Source organism: Pristiophorus japonicus, chromosome 30 (genome assembly GCF_044704955.1).
Source record: "Pristiophorus japonicus isolate sPriJap1 chromosome 30, sPriJap1.hap1, whole genome shotgun sequence".
NCBI lineage: Eukaryota > Metazoa > Chordata > Chondrichthyes > Pristiophoridae > Pristiophorus > Pristiophorus japonicus.
The window spans coordinates 9,963,816-9,985,227 of record NC_092006.1 but is presented as its reverse complement, the minus strand read 5'-3'; the positions used below and the strand labels follow the sequence as shown (position 1 = coordinate 9,985,227).

Below are 21,412 nucleotides of genomic sequence, written 5' to 3'. Positions count from 1 at the left end.
GGAGAGGCACTCTGGAGACCTGCAATAAAAGACTAAGGTCACACTTTACTTTGAGCTCACCGTGTTCAGTCTGACTCTTTCTCCATCCATAGCACCCATAGTCCTGTATCAATCCTAAACTAAATCCCACTGCCCCGCTCTCTCCCCATAGTCCTGTATCAATCCCAAACTAAATCCCACTGCCTCGCTCTCTCCCCATAGCCCTGTATCAATTCCAAACTAAATCCCACTGCCCTGCTCTCTCCCCATAGCCCTGTATCAATCCCAAACTAATCCCACTGCCCCACTCTCTTCCCACAGCCCTGTATCAATCCCAAACTAATCCCACTGCCACACTCTCTCCCCATAGCCCTATATCAATCGGCAAACTAAATCCCACTTCCCCGCTCTCTCCTCATAGCACTGTATTAATCCCAAACTGTGTCAATCCCAAACTAATCCCACTGCCCCGCTCTCTCCCCATAGCCCTGTCAACCCCCAAACTAATCCCACTGCCCCACTCTCTCCTCATAGCACTGTATTAATCCCAAACTGTGTCAATCCCAAACTAATCCCACTGCCCCGCTCTCTCCCCATAGCCCTGTCAACCCCCAAACTAATCCCACTGCCCTGCTCTCTCCCCACAGCCCTGTATTAATCCCCAAACTAATCCCACTGCCCCGCTCTCTCCCCACAGCCCTGTATCAATCCCAAACTAATCCCACTGCTCCGCTCTCTCCCCACAGCCCTGTATTAATCCCCAAACTAATCCCACTGCTCCGCTCTCTCCCCATAGCCCTGTATCAATCCCAAACTAATCCCACTGCCCCACTCTCTCCCCATAGCACTGTATCGATCCCAAACTGTGTCAATCCCAAACAAATCCCACTGCCCCGCTCTCTCCCCACAGCCCTGTATTAATCCCCAAACAATCCCACTGCCCCGCTCTCTCCCCATTGTTATATTTGTGAATTTGTTTTTACTCTGTACAGCCACCAGAGGGCTCATCCCCTGGAGTCCCAAAGGATCCCATAATCCCTTGGGAGCACAGGTATTTAAGGAGGTCTCACAGGTTGGAGAGGCACTCTGGAGACCTGCAATAAAAGACTAAGGTCACACTTTACTTTGAGCTCACCGTGTTCAGTCTGACTCTTTCTCCATCCATAGCACCCATAGTCCTGTATCAATCCCAAACTAAATCCCACTGCCTCGCTCTCTCCCCATAGCCCTGTATCAATCCCAGACTAAATCCCACTGCCCTGCTCTCTCCCCATAGCCCTGTATCAATCCCAAACTAATCCCACTGCCCCACTTTCTCCCCATACCTCTGTATCAATCCTAAACTAATCCCACTGCCCCACTCTCTTCCCATAGCCCTATATCAATCCCAAACTAATCCCACTGTCCCGCTCCCTCCCCATAGCTCTGGATCAATCCCAAACTAATCCCACTGCCCCGTTCTCCCCATAATCCTGCATCAATCCCAAAACTAATCCCACTGCCCCGCTCTCTCCCCGTAGCCCTGTATCAATCCCAAACAAATCCCACTGCCCCGCTCTCCCCCATAGCCCTGTATCAATCCCCAAACTAATCCCACTGCCCTGCTCTCTCCCCATACCCCTGTATCAATCTCCAAACTAATCCCACTGCCCCGCTCTCTTGCAATATCCCTGTATATTCCTCTGTTTCAAATTGTTATCCAAGTTTCGTTCAAAAGATGAATTGGTCTCTCTCTCAACCACTCCCTGTGGCAAAGATCCCACGGCCACTAATGGAAGAAGAGCAGGGGGAGTTCTCCCCGGTGTCCTGGGCCAATATTTATCCCTCAACCAACATCACTTAAACAGATGATCTGGGTCATTGTCACATTGCTGTGTGTGGGAGCTTGCTGTGCACAGATTGGCTGCCGCGTTTCCTACATTCCGCAAGTGACTGCCCTCTAAAAGAAAAGTGCTTCATTGGCTTTGAAGCACTTTGGGGCGTCCTGAGGGCGTGAAAGGCGCTATATAAATGCAAGTTCTCTCCTGCTGCTGAGTGGCTGTGATCTCTGACCCGGTCATGTCAGGGTTTGTGGTGGGATGTGGTGACCAAAATGGCCACCTTTTCTTGACGTGCATGTTGACTAACCTCCCTCCTGTTCTGTTTTGTCAGTCACCTTGTTCAGTACTTTTCACCTAATCAACAATAAGAAATAGGAGCAGGAGTCGGCCATTTGGCCCCTCGAGCCTGCTCCACCATTTAATACGATCATGGCTGATCCGATCATGGACTCAGCTCCACTTCCCTGCCCGTCCCCTTATCCCCTTATCCGTTAAGAAACTGTCTATCTCTGTCTTAAATTTATTCAATGTCCCAGCCTCCACAGCTCTCTGAGGCAGCGAATTCCACAGATTTACAACCCTCTGAGAGAAGAAATTTCTCCTCATCTCAGTTTTAAATGGGCGGCCCCTTATTCTAAGACCATGCCCCCTAGTTCTAGTCTCCCCCATCAGTGGAAACATCCTCTCTGCATCCACCTTGTCAAGCCCACTCATAATCTGATATGTTTCGATAAGATCACCTCTCATTCTTCTGAATTCCAATGAGTAGAGGCCCAACCTAATCAACCTTTCCTCATTAGCCAACCCCCTCATCCCCGGAATCAACCGAGTGAACCTTTTCTGAACTGCCTCCAAAGCAAGTATATCCTTTCGTAAATATGGAAACCAAAACTGCACGCAGTACTCCAGGTGTGGCCTCACCAATACCCTGTATAACTGTAGCAAGACTTCGCTGCCCCTTTGCAATAAAGGCCAAGATACCATTGGCCTTCCTGATCACTTGCTGTACCTGCATACTATCCTTTTGTGTTTCATGCACAAGTACCCCAGGTCCCGCTGTACTGCGGCACTTTGCAATCTTTCTCCATTTAAATAATAACTTGCACCGCAATGGTGTCTCTGAGATGCCGCAGTTTGGTTTACCGTTTACCACGGTTTCGGGAGACAGTGGAAGGCACAGGAACGGGAGATTTTGCTCCTGAGGGCAACGCACAAGTCTTGACGTCACTTTATTGTTAGTTTAGGGACCAGACCGCTGTTAATGTGACCCTTCCAGAACCACAGTTAAGTAAGCAGCAAGAAATCTAGTGTTGTGTTCCTTGTTTTGTGTTCTTACAGTTCACTGCGCATAATAAAGGATTTGGGGTCCGAAACCTTGAGCTTCGGTCATATTTCTGTGTGTTGCGGTTGACACGAACTGGTGGAATCAGAGTTATCGCTTGCCTCAAACTCATCATCATCATCATAGGCAGTCCCTCGGAATCGAGGAAGACTTGCTTCCACTCTTAACACCAGTTCTCAGGTGGCTGAACAGTCCAATACGAGAGCCACAGTCCCCTGTCACAGGTGGGACAGACAGTGGTTGAGGGAAGGGGAAGGTGGGACTGGTTTGCCGCACGCTCCTTCCGCTGCCTGCGCTTGGTTTCTGCACGCTCTCGGCGACGAGACTCGAGGTGCTCAGCGCCCTCCCGGATGCACTTCCTCCACTTAGGGCAGACTGGTCTTTGGGCCCAGGGACTCCCAGGTGTCGGTGGGGATGTTGCACTTTATCAGGGGAGGCTTTGAGGGTGGTCCCTTGTAACATTTCCGCTGTCCACCTTTGGCTGGTTTGCGTGAAGGAGTTCCGAGTAGAGCGCTCGCTTTGGGAGTCTCGTGTCGGGGGCATGCGATCAATGTGGCCCCGCCCAGCGCAGCTGATCGAGTGTGGTCAGTGCTTCGATGCTGGGGATGTTGGCCTGGTCGAGGACGCTAACGTTGGTGCGTCTGTCCTCCCAGGGGATTTGCAGGATCTTGCGGCGAGATCGTTGGTGGTATTTCTCCCGCGACTTGAGGCCTGTATGGCTCAGAAACATGGACCATGTACCGTAAACTCCTCAAGTCGCTGGAGAAATACCACCAGCGATGTCTCCGCAAGATCCTGTCTCAAGCTGCACTCTCACAGAAGCCAGTACATTCACACAAACAACAAGATTTAATTTTCCCGCTATTTATTTTTTCAAACGGTAATGTAGAGGCATCCTTTGGCCCTCAGGTGCTCCTCGATTCGGCTGTGTCAAACGTTGTGTCGTCGCTCCTGCTCCACGTGTGTGGGCTGGTGGTTAAGTGGGGTCAGTGAGGAGGTCCATTGAGTTCCACCAGCTGGAGGGGAAAGAGAGAGAGAGAGAGAGAGAGAAAAAAAGAACGATGAAACTTCGAGACTGTGGCTTTCCTGCGGTCAGAGAGCAGAGAGACTGTGTTATACAAACAGAAAATACTCAGCGGGTCAGGCAGCATCTGTGTGGAGAGAGAAACAGAGTTAGCGTCTCAGGTCGGTGACTCTTCATCAGAACTGGGAACGTTCGAGGGGTAACGGATTCTTAATCAAGTGTTGGGCCGGGAAAGGGAAGCGGGGAGGAAAGAATAGAGAGGAAGGTCTGTGATAGGGTGGGAGGCAGGATAGATTAACAGTAGAACAATCAATCATAGGCGGTCTCTCGAACAAGGATGACTTGCTCCCATGAGTTCACAGATGTTCCGATGAAGGACCAGATGTTCCAGTCCTGAACTCCAGTTGAGGGGGTAGAAGATGCCTGTGGGTGGATTGTTTTAACGTGGGGTGACCAGTGTACACCAGCCACCACACGGGGCTTGACAGAGCGAGGTCTGGGTCCAGGGGCAAGGGTTAACCAGGACGACGGGAGACCAGCTCTGCTGCACGGACCCAGTGCGCCCACATATCGCACAGTGTGGGCTGGGCCCTCGGCTCTTCTGGGCCCCGTACCCTCATTCGCCGCTCCTCCTCCCCCGATCTCTCGCCGCTCCTCCGCCCCGATCTCTCGCCGCTCCTCCGCCCCGATCTCTCGCCGCTCCTCCGCCCCGATCTCTCACCGCTCCTCCGCCCCCGATCTCTCGCCGCTCCTCCGCCCCCGATCTCTCGCCGCTCCTCCGCCCCGATCTCTCACCGCTCCTCCGCCCCCGATCTCTCACCGCTCCTCCGCCCACGATGTTCCAGGGCCCAGCGCTCCAGCTCTGTTTATAGCCCCGACCTGCGGTGGTGTTTTTTTTTTTTGTAACCTCCTCCAGCCCCGACACCCCTCCCTATCTCTGTAACCTCCTCCAGACACTACACCCCTCCCTATCTCTGTACCTCCTCCAGCCCCTGCACCCTCCCTATCTCTGTAACCTCCTCCAAACACTACACCCCTCCCTATCTCTGTAACCTCCTCCAGCCCCTACACCCCTCCCTATCTCTGTAACCTCTTCCAGACACTACACCCCTCCCTATCTCTGTAACCTCCTCCAGCCCCTACACCCCTCCCTACCTCTGTAACCTCCTCCAGACACTACACCCCTCCCTATCTCTGTAACCTCCTCCAGCCCCTACACCCCTCCCTACCTCTGTAACCTCCTCCAGCCCCGACACCCCTCCCTATCTCTGTAACCTCCTCCAGACACTACACCCCTCTCTATCTCTGTACCTCCTCCAGCCCCTACACCCCTCCCTATCTCTGTAACCTCCTCCAGACACTACACCCCTCCCTATCTCTGTACCTCCTCCAGCCCCTGCACCCTCCCTATCTCTGTAACCTCCTCCAGACACTACACCCCTCCCTATCTCTGTATCTCCTCCAGCCCCTACACCCCTCCCTATCTCTGTAACCTCCTCCAGCCCCTACACCCCTCCCTATCTCTGTACCTCCTCCAGCCCCTACACCCCTCCCTATCTCTGTAACCTCCTCCAGCCCCTACACCCCTCCCTATCTCTGTAACCTCCTCCAGCCCTTACGCCCCTCCCTATCTCTGTAACCATCTCCAGCCCCTACACCCCTCCCTATCTCTGTAACCTCCTCCAGACACTACACCCCTCCCTATCTCTGTACCTCCTCCAGCCCCTGCACCCTCCCTATCTCTGTAACCTCCTCCAGACACTACACCCCTCCCTATCTCTGTACCTCCTCCAGCCCCTACACCCCTCCCTATCTCTGTAACCTCCTCCAGCCCCTACACCCCTCCCTATCTCTGTACCTCCTCCAGCCCCTACACCCCTCCCTATCTCTGTAACCTCCTCCAGCCCCTACACCCCTCCCTATCTCTGTAACCTCCTCCAGCCCTTACGCCCCTCCCTATCTCTGTAACCATCTCCAGCCCCTACACCCCTCCCTATCTCTGCAACCTCCTCCAGCCCCACAACCCCCCGAGATACCTTTGCTCCTCTAATTCTGCCCTCCTGAGCATCCCTGATTATAATCGCTCCACCATCGGTGGCCGTGCCTTCAGCTGCCTGGGCCCCAAGCTCTGGAACTCCCTCCCTAAACCTCTCCGCCTCTCTCTCCTCCTTCAAGACGCTCCTTAAAGCCTATCTCTGACCAAGCTTTTGGTCACCTGTCCCTAATTTCTACTTAAGTGGCTCGGTGTCAATTTTTAAACATCTGATAGTACTCCTGTGAAGCACCTTGGGTCGTTCCATTACGTTAAAGGCGCTATAAAATGCGAGTTGTTGTACAGATGTTTCATACGTTCTTATCTGATTTATATTTCTCGTGTTCGCATGTTTTAAAAAAAATTTGTTCCTGGGATGTGGACGTCGCTGGCAAGGCCGGCATTTATTGCCCATCCCTAATTGCCCCTTGAGAAGGTGGTGGTGAGCCGCCTTCTTGAACCGCTGCAGTCCGTGTGGTGAAGGTGCTCCCACAGTGCTGTTAGGGAGGGAGTTCCAGGATTTTGACCCAGCGACGATGAAGGAACGGCCGATATATTTCCAAGTCGGGGTGGTGTGTGTGTGACTCGGAGGGGAACGCGGAGATGGTGATGTTCCCATGCGCCTGCTGCCCTTGTCCTTCTTGGCGGGTAGAGGTCGCGGGTTTGGGAGGTGCTGCCGAAGAAGCCTTGGCGAGTTGCCGCGGTGCATCTTGTAGACGGTGCACACTGCAGCCAGGGTGAGTTGCTGCAGTGTCGCATGTCCGTATGTTGCATGTATTCCTGTGAATCCCGATAAGCCCACTGGGCAGTATTTGAGGGCACCCAATCATTGCGGCCCGTCCCACTGTTTGGCCGCTCGGTGAGATGGTGCGTTCAGTGTTGCCCACTCCTGCAGCACGGTCAGACCGAGAGTTTCAGGCTTGGTTCTACCCATGGTCCTCAGCAGGAGTGGAATGGCTCTGGCTCACTTCGATTTCTATTCTTGTCTCTCTCTGTCTCCCACTGGTGGTGATTCTGCCATTCACACCTTCTCTCGACTCATCTTTTGTTTCCTAACTTGTGCCGTTATCATCACCACCATCACAGGCAGTCCCTCGGGATCGATGCGGCCCGTCAGCCCTTTTGTCTCTCGAATCTCTCCTGCTGTCCACCCTCTCAACGACCTTCCTTTTTGTTATTTCCTCCCCTCCCCCCTTTCAGTGCCCCCCCCCCCACTCTTGCACTTCCTTAACAATCTGTCGCACCTCGAATATTCGCCAGTTCTGACGTAGGGTCCTCGACCCGAAACGTCGGCTCTGCTTCTCTCTCCACTGGTGCTGCCCAAGTCACTGAAAGTTGCCAGGGCTGGAAACAATCTCATAAATCTCCTCTGTACCCTCTCTCGTGGCTGTTGTGTCGGAGTTCATGTTCGTTGGATCCATCCAATCTTGAAGCAACCAGCCGCCACCCAATTACCCCCAACACCCCCCCAACCACCACCCTCACCCCCACCCACACCCCCAACTCCCACCCAACTACCCCCAACCTCACCTCACCCACCCCTACCTATACCCCCAACACCCCCCTCACCCCCACCCACACCCCCAACCCCCACCCAACTACCCCCAACACCCCCCCACCTACACCCCCAACACCACCCTCACCCCCACCCCCAACACCACCCTCACCCCCACCCACACCCCCAACCCCCAACCCAACTACCCCCAACACCCCCCCACCTACACCCTCACCCCCACCCACAACCCCCACCCAACTACCCCCAACACCCCCCCACCTACACCCTCACCCCCACCCTCACCCCCACCCACACCCCCTATGCCCACCCAACTACCCCCAACACCCCCCCACCTACACCCCCAACACCACCCTCACCCCCACCCCACACCCCCAACCCACCACCAACTACCCCCAACACCCCCCCCACCTACACCCCCAACACCACCCTCACCCCCACCCACACCCCCAACCCCCACCCAACTACCCCCAAAAACCTACACCCCCAACACACCCTCACCCCCACCCACACCCCCAACCCCCAACCCAACTACCCCAACACCCCCCCACCTACACCCCAACACCACCCTCACCCCCACCCACACCCCCAACCCCCAACCCAACTACCCCCAACACCCCCCACCTACACCCTCACCCCCACCCACAACCCCCACCCAACTACCCCCAACACCCCCCCACCTACACCCCCAACACCACCCTCACCCCCACCCACACCCCCAACCCCCACCCAACTACCCCCAACACCCCCCACCTACACCCCCCACACCCTACACCCCCAACACTACCCTCACACACCCCCAACCCCCACCCAACTACCCAACACCCCCCCACCTACACCCCCAACACCACCCTCACCCCCACCCACACCCCCAACCCCCACCCAACTACCCCCAACACCCCCCCACCTACACCCCCAACACCACCCTCACCCCCACCCACACCCCCAACCCCCACCCAACTACCCCCAACACCCCCCCACCTACACCCCCAACACCACCCTCACCCCCACCCACCCCCCAACCCCCACCCAACTACCCCCAACACCCCCCCACCTACACCCACAACATCACCCTCACCCCCACCCACACCCCCTATGCCCACCCAACTACCCCAACCTCACCTCACCCACCCCTACCTATACCCCCAACACCCCCTCACCCACCCCCACCCACAACCCCCACCCAACTACCCCCAACATCCCCCCAACACCCCCCCACCTACACCCCCAACACCACCCTCACCCCACCCACACCCACCCCCACCCAACTACCCCCAACACCCCCCACCTACACCCCCAACACCACCCTCACCCCCACCCACACCCCCAACCCCCACCCAACTACCCCCAACACCCCCCCACCTACGCCCCCAACACCACCCTCACCCCCACCCACCCCCCAACCCCCAACCCAACTACCCCCAACACCCCCCCACCTACACCCTCAACCCCACCCACAACCCCCACCCAACTACCCCCAACACCCCCCCCAACACCCCCCCACCTACACCCCCAACACCACCCTCACTCCCACCCACACCCCCAACCCCCAACCCAACTACCCCCAACACCCCCCCACCTACACCCCCAACACCACCCTCACCCCCACCCACACCCCCAACCCCCAACCCAACTACCCCCAACACCACCCTCACCCCCACCAACACCCCCAATGCCCACCCAACTACCCCCAACCTCACCTCACCCACCCCTACCTATACCCCCAACACCCCTCCACCCACACCTACACCCCAACACCACCCTCACCCCCACCCACACCCCCAGCCCCCACCCAACTACCCCCAACACCCCCCCACTTACACCCCCAACACCCCCCCACCTACACCCCCAACACCACCCTCACCCCCACCCACACCCCCAACCCCCACCCAACTACCCCCAACACCCCCCCACCTACACCCCCAACACCACCCTCACCCCCACCCACACCCCCAACCCCCACCCAACTACCCCCAACACCCCCCCACCTACACCCCCAACACCCCCCCACCTCCACCCTCACCCCCACCCACACCCCCAACCCCCACCCAACTACCCCCAACACCCCCCCACCTACACCCCCAACACCCCCCCACCTACACCCCCAACACCACCCTCACCCCCACCCACACCCCCAACCCCCACCCAACTACCCCCAACACCCCCCCACCTACACCCCCAACACCCCCCCACCTACACCCTCACCCCCACCCACATCCCCAACCCCCACCCAACTACCCCCAACACCCCCCCACCTACACCCCCAACACCCCCCTCACCCCCACCCACACACCCACCCCCAATGCCCACCCAACTACCTCCCAACCTCACCTCACCCACCCCTATCTATACCCCCAACACCCCTCCACCCACACCACCACACCAACCCCACCCCCCCCACCGACCCACACCCACAACAACACCCCCACCTCATTTACATAAGGTCCGGTAATCTCAAGTGAGACTTGGGCCACTTAACACACACCACGCAGGTGGAAACTAGGATGACAACCCACCCACGACCTTTCCCCCCTTGACCCCGCCGCATCATTGGCCATTCCGACGGATTACTTGTGGTTGATAGGGTGGTTTGCATGGGGTGCGGAGCAGTCTGGGTAACCCCGCCTCCCACCCCTCCCCCCTCTCCACCAGTACAGAGACTGGGGGGGGGGGGGGGTGCGAAATTGCGCCTCTCCTTAAGGCCCGGTCACCACCGCAAACCGGTGGCCACGCTGCGGAGTGGCGTAACCGGCGACGTTTAGTGGAGCGGCCGTTGATTGTCCTCCCGAGGTTCTCCCAGCGGTGCCCCGATTCACCGACCTGACAGCTCCGCTGCTGCTGCCAATCCGTGGTAAGCACCGTGCGCACCGTCAATCTACCCCCGCCACCCCCCGACGTCCTCATTCCCGTCGGAAAACCTGTTATTTCCCGGCGGTCCAGTGAGGCGGAGACCTTCTACAATGGTGGTATGGCGTCCCTTAAAGGGGAGGGCGCACTGCCGCAATGTTTTTATTTTCCGGCCGACTACCATGTCGGCCGACAATTATGCCACCCCCCCCCCACCCCGGGTTCGGCCGAGCCGCCAACAGGCAGCCTGGCACAGCACCCCCCCCCCCCCCACCCCCTCTTGGGTGCCAAGCCGCTGGCCCGTCCCAAACCCTCCCTGGTGGCCCCGTGGGCCGAAGTTTTAAAATCACACAGGCTCTGCCCCTTTAAGAAATAGGAGCAGGAGTCGGCCATTCGGCCCCTCGAGCCTGCTCCGCCATTTAATACGATCATGGCTGATCCGATCATGGACTCAGCTCCACTTCCCTGCCCGCCCCCTTATCCCATTATCATTTAAGAAACTGTCTATCTCTGTCTTAAATTTATTCAATGTCCCGGCTTCCACAGCTCTCTGAGGCAGCGAATTCCACAGATTTACAACCCTCAGAGAAAAGAAATTCCTCCTCATCTCAGTTTTAAATGGGCGGCCCCTTGTTTTAAGATTATGCCCCCTAGTTCTAGTCTCCCCCATCAGTGGACATGGGAAAGCAATCATTGAGAGGGAGCAATTGGCCCTCACCCATAACCCACACGTGCTGACATCTTGTCGGGGTGGGCTCTGCAACTCCGGCCTGTCGCTGGTGATGGTCCGCCCGAGACATTCTCTGCATCGACCGCAACACGGGCTGGCAAGGGGCAGCTACTGGCGAATGCCTCACAGGTTTGTCCCCTGACACACCCTCACGGCGACAGTCTAACCGTAGTTCAACCCCTCCAGTAGCCTGCCATGTCCAGAGCTCGAGATCACGGTCAGGGGCGCAATCCTGCCTTCCATCTGAATGGTGACAGATTAGGAAAGGGGGAGGTGCAACGAGACCTGGGTGTCATGGTACATCAGTCATTGAAAGTAGGCATGCAGGTACAGCAGGCGGTGAAGAAGGCAAATGGTATGTTGGCCTTCATAGCGAGGGGATTTGAGTATAGGAGCAGGGAGGTCTTACTGCAGTTGTACAGGGCCTTGGTGAGGCCTCACCTGGAATATTGTGTTCAGTTTTAGTCTCCTAATCTGAGGAAGGACGTTCTTGCTATTGAGGGAGTGCAGCGAAGGTTCACCAGACTGATTCCCGGGATGGCGGGACTGACATATGAGGAGAGACTGGATCGACTGGGCCTTTATACACTGGAGTTTAGAAGGATGAGAGGGGATCTAATAGAAACTTATAAGATCCTGACGGGACTGGACAGGTTAGATACGGGAAGAATGTTCCCGATGTTGGGGTAGTCCAGAACCAGGGGACAGAGTCTTAGGATAAGGGGTAGGCCATTGAGGATTGAGATGAGGAGAAACTTCTTCACTCAGAGAGTTGTTAACCTGTGGAATTCCCTACTGCAGAGAGTTGTTGATGCCAGTTCATTGGATATATTCAAGAGGGAGTTAGATATGGTCCTTACGGCTAATGGGGTGTGGAGAGAAAGCAGGAATGGGGTACTGAGGTGAATGATCAGCCATGATCTTATTGAATGGTGGTGCAGGCTCGAAGGGCCGACTCCTGCACCTATTTTCTATGTTTCTATGTTTCCAGGCTCTTGACGACAATTCACTGCAAAAACTTTATGGGACAAGGAAGAAAAAGAGAAAGAAAACCCGAGAAAGACGGGCATTTCTATAGCGCCTTTCACGTTCACAGGACGTTTCAAGCTCTTTACAGCCAATGAAGTAGTCTTTTCGGAGTGCAGTCACAGCAGCCAATTTGCGCACAGCAAGCTCCCACACACAGCAATGTGATAATGACCCAGATCATCTGTTTCAGTGATGTTGGTTGAGGGATAAATATTGGCCCCAGGACACCGGGGAGAACTCCCCCTGCTCTTCTTCCAATAGTGACCCCGGGATCTTTTACATCCACCTGAGAGGGCAGACGGGGCCTCGGTTTAATGTCTCATCCAAAAGACGGCACCTCTGACAGTGCGGCGCTCCCTCAGTACTGCCCCTCCGACAGTGCGGCGCTCCCTCAGTACTGCCCCTCCGACAGTGTGGCGCTCCCTCAGCACTGCCCCTCCGTCAGTGCTGTGCTCCCTCAGTACTGCCCCTCCGACAGTGCGGCGCTCCCTCAGCACTGCCCCTCCGACAGTATGGCACTCCCTCAGCACTGCCCCTCCGACAGTGCGGCGCTCCCTCAGTACTGTCCCTATGACAGTGCGGCGCTCCCTCAGTACTGCCCCTCCAACAGTGTGGCGCTCCCTCAGCACTGCCCCTCCGACAGTGCGGCGCTCCCTCATTGTCAAATTGGAGGATCGCCGCACTGCCAATTCAACATTGGCAGAATTGGAGGAGCGCAGACATCTCGGGGGGTTGTGGGGCTGGAGGAGGTTACAGAGATAGGGAGGGGTTGTGGGGCTGGAGGAGGTTACAGAGATAGGGTGGGGTTGTGGGGCTGGAGGAGGTTACAGAGATAGGGAGGGGAGCGAGGCCGTGGAGGGATTTGAAAACAAGAACGATCATTTTAAACAGCTGATAGCGGAGTGGCACACAAATATGTTATCCCCTTACCGTTTAAGAAACTGTCTATCTCTGCCTTAAATTTATTCAATGTCCCAGCCTCCACAGCTCTCTGGGGCAGAGAATTCCACAGATTTACAACCCTCTGAAAGAAATTCCTCCTCATCTCAGTTTTAAATGGGCGGCCCCTTATTCTAAGATCATGCCCCCGAGTTCTAGTCTCCCCCATCAGTGGAAACATCCTCTCTGCATCCACCTTGTCGAGCCCCCTCATAATCTGATACATTTCGATAAGATCACCTCTCAATCTTCTGAATTCCAATGAGTAGAGGCCCAACCTCCTCAACTTTTCCTCATAAGTCAACCCCCTCATCTTCGGAAATGGCAGCCAATTTGTGGGCTTTGGTCGGAGAGAAGGAGCCAGATAGCGCCGTGGTTCAAGCCCGCCATCCTGTTATCTGGACCCAGCTAGTGTGGCGGTAAGGTGACAGACAGCTGGCTTCTGTGTTCTCACGGCCAGGGGAGGTGGCTGGGGGAACCCAGCTCCTGGTCACTGTCCAACGCCCCCCACCGCTGGAATTACCGAACCTCACGGCCCAGGAGGCGGCCATTGGGCCCATGGAGCCCGTGCTGTGCCGGCTCTGTGACAGAGCGATCCAATCAGTCCCACTCCCCCCTGCTCTTTCCCCACAGCCCGGCACATTTCCCCCCCTTCCAGTATTTACCCAATTCCCCCGTTTGAAAGTCCCGATTGAATCTGCTCCCACCGCCCTTTCAGGCAGCGTGTTCCCGATCACAACAACTCGCTGCGTCAAAAACACATTCTCCCCATCTCCCCCTCTGGTTCCATCGCCGATTATCGTCAATTTGTGTCCCCCTGGTTACCCACCCTCCTGCCCCCGGGAACAGTCTCTCCTGATTTACTCCTCAAAACCCCTCGTGATAGTGAACCCCTCGATCAAATCTCCCCCTTAACCTTCTCTGCTCCAAGGAGAACAACCCCAGCTTCTCCAGTCCCTCCATCCCCGGGACCATTCTGGCCAATCACCTCCGCCCCCTCCCCAAAGGCGGCTGTGCAGCGAGCGAGCGCCGTGTTTGCACGCATGCGCGCGCGTGTATCAAGCTTGGTTCTGTCGCCCCGATGGTTAATGAGACTACCGCGGCACGAGTCACAGCCCACGCACGTGAGGGATTAGAAATTCACGCAAGAGAAACTCTTGACTCCCTCACCTGCTGCATCCACTGCATGCTTCAGTCATGGCGGAAGTGGGGGGGGGGGGGGGAGGAGAGACGCAGAAGAAGCAGCGTTTAAAGAGCCGCTGCCGCGACTCAGGCTCGAGGGGACGGTGGGGTCGGGGAGCCCCCGCGTCAGTCGATGATCTCTTTAATGCACCAGCAGCACAACAGGATGTAGAGGCACTCCCTCATGGTGTGCAGCAGAGCGTGACCACTGTTCTGCCCCAGAAAGCTCTTCCCAGCTAGTCCAAATGCCATGGTGCTCGTGAGACTCCTGTTCCAACAAGTGACTGGCTCCAGCGACAGGTTTGCAATGTCCTTTGTGACTCTGGGGGACTGTGCCCGCCCCCTTGCCCCGCCATTGGCCAGCGCCAACAATGATAGACACTGCCTGTGTTTCTCTGCGTGCATTCCACCGCAGATACTTTCATCCCCTAAAAGTGCAACATCGCCAGTTACTGCCGACTCTCTCTGCTCCCTATTGTGCCTTTTGTTTTGAAAGCTGCCTTTCAGTTTCCTCCTCCTGTGTCAGCCGTGGCTCAGTGGGCAGCTCTCTCGCTCCCTCTCACCTCGGAGTCAGAAGGTCGTTGGTGCAAGTCCCACTCCAGAGAGCCGAGCACAGTACTGCCCCTCCGACAGTGCGGTGCTCCCTCAGTACTGCCCCTCCGACAGTGCGGTGCTCCCTCAGTACTGCCCCTCCGACAGTGCGGCGCTCCCTCAGTACCGCCCCTCCGACAGTGCGGTGCTCCCTCAGTACTGACCCTCCGACAGTGTGGCGCTCCCTCAGTACTGCCCCTCCGACAGTGCGGCGCTCCCTCAGTACCGCCCCTCCGACAGTGCGGTGCTCCCTCAGTACTGCCCCTCCGACAGTGCGGCGCTCCCTCAGTACCACAACTCCAACAGTGCGGCGCTCCCTCAGTACCGCCCCTCCGACAGTGCGGTGCTCCCTCAGTACTGCCCCTCCGACAGTGCGGCGCTCCCTCAGTACCGCCCCTCCGACAGTGCGGTGCTCCCTCAGTACTGCCCCTCCGACAGTGCAGTGCTCCCTCAGTACTGCCCCTCCGACAGTTCGGTGTGGCGCTCCCTCAGTACTGCCCCTCCGACAGAGCAGTACAGCGCTCCCTCAGTACCGCCCCTGCAACAGCGCAGTGCGGCGCTCTCTCAGTACTGCCCCTCCGACAGCGCAGTACGGTGCTCCCTCACTACCGCCCCTGCAACAGCGCAGTACGGCGCTCTCTCAGTACTGCCCCTCCGACAGCGCAGTACGGTGCTCCCTCACTACCGCCCCTGCAACAGCGCAGTACGGCGCTCTCTCAGTACCGCCCCTCCGACAGCGCAGTACGGCGCTCCCTCAGTACCGCCCCTCCGACAGCGCAGTACGGCGCTCCCTCAGTACCGCCCCTGCGACAGTGCAGTACGGCGCTCCCTCAGTACCGCCCCTCCGACAGCGCAGTACGGCGCTCCCTCAGTACCGCCCCTCCGACAGCGCAGTACGGCGCTCCCTCAGTACCGCCCCTGCGACAGCGCAGTGCGGCGCTCCCTCAGTACTGCACTGGGAGTGTCAGTCTAGATTTGTTGCTCCCGCGACAAAGTGTGGAATGTCCATTCTCTTCCCTCCAGCCCCTCCCTGTCCTCGTTTGCAGTCCCGCTGCAATCTGCTATTCTTTTTATTTGTCGCGCGCAGGGCGGCCGGGGTTGGGGGGGGGGGGGGCGGTGCGGAACGGGGCAGAGAACCTTCGCGAAAAGCTCGGCGAGGCGCTGGAAGAGGGGCTGCGGGCTGAACAATGGCAAACCTTTGACAGCGTGCCTTTCAGTGGCTCTGGGGAGACAATGGGAGAGATCAGGCGCCAGTCGGCCCCACCACCACACACACACAGCAGTAAGCCGCGTTGCATCCAGTCATGCGGAAATATCGGGAGCTTTGTAAACCGTACACTGTCGGATACGCTGCGTGGCACAAAAATTAACCCGGCTTGTATTTAGATACACTGGCGGGGGGGGGAGCTGGGGAGGGTGCGAGTGTTTTCAAATCGAAATGATTACGGGTTAGTTGGCTTTATAAATCGAGGCACAGAATATAAAAGCAAAGAGATCAGGCTGGGACTTTATAAATCACTGCTTAGCCCTCGGCTGGAGTACTATAAAGAAACACAATTGTTAAGAAAGGAATAAGAAATAATCAACAACAAAAGACTTGCATTTCTATAGCACCTTTCTCGACCACCCGCACATCCCAAAGCTCTTTACAGCCAATGAAGTACTTTTTTTTCCCGGAGTGCGCTCACTGTTGTATTGTGGGAAACGCGGCAGCTCAATTTGCGCACAGCAAGCTCCCACACACAGCGATGTGATAATGACCCGGATCATCTGTTTTTCGTGATGTTGGTTGAGGGATAAATATTGGCCCCAGGACACCGGGGAGAACTCCCCCTGCTCTTCTTCCAATAGTGGACCCGGGATCTTTTACATCCACCCGAGAGGGCAGACGGGGCCTGGGTTTAACGTCTCATCTGAAAGACGGCACCTCCGACAGCGCGGCGCTCCCTCAGTACTGCCCCTCCGACAGTGCGGCGCTCCCTCAGTACTGCCCCTCCGACAGTGGAACGCTCTCTCAGTACCGCCCCTCCGACAGTGGAACGCTCTCTCAGTACCGCCCCTCCGACAGTGCAACGCTCCCTCAGTACTGCCCCTCCGACAGTGCGGCACTCCCTCAGTACTGCCCCTCCGACAGTGCTGCGCTCCCTCAGTACTGCCCCTCCGACAGTGCGACGCTCCCTCAGTACTGCCCCTCCGACAGTGCGGCACTCCCTCAGTACTGCCCCTCCGACAGTGCTGCGCTCCCTCAGTACTGCCCCTCCGACAGTGCGACGCTCCCTCAGTACCGCCCCTCCGACAGTGCGGCGCTCCCTCAGTACTGCCCCTCCGACAGTGGAACGCTCCCTCAGTACTGCCCCTCCGACAGTGCGGCGCTCCCTCAATACCGCCCCTCCGACAGTGCGGCGCTCTCTCAGCACCGCCCCTCCGACAGTGCGGCGCTCTTTCAGTACTGCCCCTCCAACAGTGCGGCGCTCCCTCAATACCGCCCCTCCGACAGTGTGGCGCTCCCTCAGCACCGCCCCTCCGACAGTGCGCGCTCTCTCAGTACCGCCCCTCTGACAGTGCGGCACTCCCTCAGTACTGCCCCTCCGACAGTGTGGCGCTCCCTCAGTACTGCCCATCCGACAGTGCGGCGCTCCCTCAGTACTGCCCCTCCGACAGTGCGGCGCTCCCTCAGTACTGCCCCTCCGACAGTGCGGCACTCCCTCAGTACTGCCCCTCCGACAGTGTGGCGCTCCCTCAGTACTGCCCCTCTGACAGTGCGGCGCTCCCTCAGTACTGCCCCTCCGACAGTGCGACGCTCCCTCAGTACTGCCCCTCCGACAGTGCGGCGCTCCCTCAATACCGCCCCTCCGACAGTGCGGCGCTCTCTCAGCACCGCCCCTCCGACAGTGCGGCGCTCTTTCAGTACTGCCCCTCCGACAGTGCGGCGCTCCCTCAATACCGCCCCTCCGACAGTGCGGCGCTCCCTCAATACCGCCCCTCCGACAGTGTGGCTCTCCCTCAGTACTGCCCCTCCGACAGTGCGCGCTCTCTCAGTACCGCCCCTCTGACAGTGCGGCGCTCCCTCAGTACTGCCCATCCGACAGTGCGGCACTCCCTCAGTACCGCCCCTCCGACAGTACGGCGCTCCCTCAGCACTGCACTGGGAGTGTCGGCCTGGATTTTTGTGCTCAAGTCCCTGGAGTGGGACTCGAACCCACAACCTTTTGACTCAGAGGCGAGAGAGAGAGAGGGCTACCCACTGTACCTTGGACCAGACACAACAAACAAAACAAAAAAACTTCGGACAATCCAATCTCCCTCGGCACTGGACAACAAACCAAACGCCAGGAAAATGAACGTTCTTTATACACGCAGAATAGAGACATGTAAACAAATTACAGCACATTTATATTGCATACATTATCTAATTAAATTCTGTATTAACGTACTCATTGTATTGAATCAGAATACAGTACACTGCACAGCAACAAACATACATAAACTTTCAAGTCACAACTTCCAGGCACACATAACAACAAAACAAACCATCACTTACTGCAGTCAAAAGAATCGTATTTTAACTATTTTTGTGCTCAAACTGAAGGATCTGAATAGAATAATGTCACCAGCACAGGTTAGATACAGAGTAAAGCTCCCTCTACACTGTCCATCAAACACTCCCAGGGCAGGTGCAGCACGGAGTTAGATACAGAGTAAAGCTCCCTCTACACTGTCCCATCAAACAGTCCCAGGGCAGGTACAGCACGGCGTTAGATACAGAGTAAAGCTCCCTCTACACTGTCCCGTCACACACTCCCAGGGCAGGAACAGCACAGGTTAGATACCGAGTAAAGCTCCCTCTACACTGTTCCATCAAACACTCCCAGGGCAGGTACAGCACGGGGTTAGATACAGAGTAAAGCTCCCTCTGCACTATCCCATCAAACACTCCCAGGGCATGTACAGCACGGGGTTAGATACAGAGTAAAGCTCCCTCTGCACTATCCCATCAAACACTCCCAGGGCATGTACAGCACGGGGTTAGATACAGAGTAAAGCTCCCTCTACACTGTCCCATCAAACACTCCCAGGGCAGGTACAGCACGGGGTTAGATACAGAGTAGAGCTTCCTCTACACTGTCCCATCAAACACTCCCAGGGCAGGTACAGCACGGGGTTAGATACAGAGTAGAGCTTCCTCTACACTGTCCCATCAAACACTCCCAGGGCAGGTACAGCACGGGAATAGATACAGAGTAGAGCTTCCTCTACACTGTCCCATCAAACACTCCCAGGGCAGGTACAGCACGGGGTTAGATACAGAGTAAAGCTCCCTCTACACTGTCCCATCAAACACTCCCAGGGCATGTACAGCACGGGGTTAGATACAGAGTAGAGCTTCCTCTACACTGTCCCATCAAACACTCCCAGGGCAGGTACAGCACGGGGTTAGATACAGAGTAAAGCTCCCTCTGCATTGTTCCTTGTTGCACTGAACTCATCTCATCAGCTGGACACAGGAGAGTTTTATACGATCAGGAAGGGTTATATTTGAACTGTAGTTCCAGCAGGGATAGGCCAGTGATGATTCAATTCACCATCCAGAGCCCCCCCTCATGATACCACTGCCTTCTGCAGAGCGACTGACTCGTGTATTGATTGAAAAATAGGTTCTCGAACCGTGACAGATCAACTCCGCTTCAGACAAGCGATACACAGACACGAACACATGGACAGTGCACTGATAGGTAGACGGTTAAAAGGCTGCTAAAACGTATCTCTGCCTTCTTGCATTTTCTTTCTCTTATTTTCATCTCACCTTGCTCCCCTCAGGTGAGACGGGCTCGAATATAGTCTGACTCGTGCGTGATCACACTCTCTTGAACATCCTCGGGGTTCACCATTGACCAGAAACTTCACTGGACCAGCCACTTAAATACTGTGGCCACAAGAGCGGGTCAGAGGCTGGGTATTCTGCGACGAGTGTCTCACCTCCTGACTCCCCAAAGCCTTTCCCACCATCTACAAGGCACAAGTCAGGAGTGTGATGGAACACTCCCCACTTGCCTGGATGAGTTGCAGCTCCAACAACACTCGAGAAGCTCGACACCATCCAGGACAAAGCAGCCCCGCTCGATCGACACGCTACCCACCACCTTCAACACTCACTCCCTCCACCACCGGCGCCCCCTGGCTGCAGTGTGCACCGTCTACAAGATGCACCGCGGCAACTCGCCAAGGCTTCTTCGGCAGCACCTCCCGAACCCGCGACCTCTACCCGCCTCGAAGGTCAAGGGCAGCAGGCGCATGGGAACACCACCCCCTCCACGTTCCCCTCCCAGTCACACACCATCCCTCGACTTGGAAATATATCGGCCGTTCCTTCATCGTTGCTGGGTCACAATCCTGGAACTCCCTCCCGAACAGCACTGTGGGAGCACCTTCACCACACGGACTGCAGCGGTTCAAGGCGGCGGCTCACCACCACCTTCTCGAGGGGCAATTAGGGACGGGCAATAAATGGCGACCTTGCCAGCGACGCCCACTTCCCGCGAATGCGTAGGGAAAAAAAAAATGTGTGGCGGGGGCAGCAGCCAATCCCGTCCACGGCCCGATCTCCACACGCAGGCAGGAGTGATTCGATAACCGAGCGACGCTGGGGCCTCTCGTGGCGACGGTTTAACTGGTCGACCCTGGATGACTGATAGCAGCGAGCAGAGCACAGACACCGAGTGCGGGCGGTCAGCTAGCCCAGCGCACGGAGGGAGAACTTCTGGCTTTGCCGTGCGGACACTCACCTTCCCCCCCAACCCCCCGGCCCCTCGCGGAACCCCTCCACGCGGGGCACCGCGGCCTCCCTCGGCTAAGCGCTTTCCCTCCGCCGGCGTCAGGGCCCTGGATTGTGGGGGCGGGGGCAGCGACAGCCTGTCCGAGGGCGGGATGGGACTCGGGGCGCGACGCCCTCCACAGTCGGATATCCAAGGTCACCGGGCAGCCCGGGTTGCCTGCCGCTTTTCGAAGGCGGGGGGGGCGACTGAAGGCCGGACCTCTTTGGTTGTCAAAGTGGGGGGGGGGTGTGGGGCACTGGGGGCGGAAAGAGAAACAAGTTTGGGTTTCACCGTAACCTGTCAGACCCAGTGCTTGACTCTTGAATAGTACTCGTCATCCCTTGTCGTCCAACACACCCGATCGCGTGTCGCACAGGCTGGGATTGTGTTCCCTCGAGTGTACGAGATTAAGGGGACGATCGGATCGAGGGTGTTTAAGATGATTACATCTTAAGATTCGATCGGGTGGATCGAGAGAGGAACTGTTTCCTCTGGTGGGGGAGGGGGGGGGGGGAGCCCAGAACAAGGGGGGCCTCACCTTAAAATTCGAGCCCGGCCGTTCAGGGGTGAT

The 21,412-nt window shown here is 57.0% G+C and overlaps 1 protein-coding gene across 1 annotated transcript in view; it reads right to left on the bottom strand.

Moving 5' to 3' along the window:
* Nucleotides 1–4,025: 4,025 nt before the first annotated feature.
* Nucleotides 4,026–21,412, bottom strand: part of flad1 (flavin adenine dinucleotide synthetase 1) — a 49,502-nt gene continuing 32,115 nt past the window's right edge. Inside the window, exon 9 of the mRNA XM_070868668.1 lies at nt 4,026–4,157. Within this exon, the coding sequence (XP_070724769.1) occupies nt 4,118–4,157 (40 nt within the window). The 3' untranslated portion in view covers nt 4,026–4,117. The remainder of the gene's footprint in view (nt 4,158–21,412) is intronic.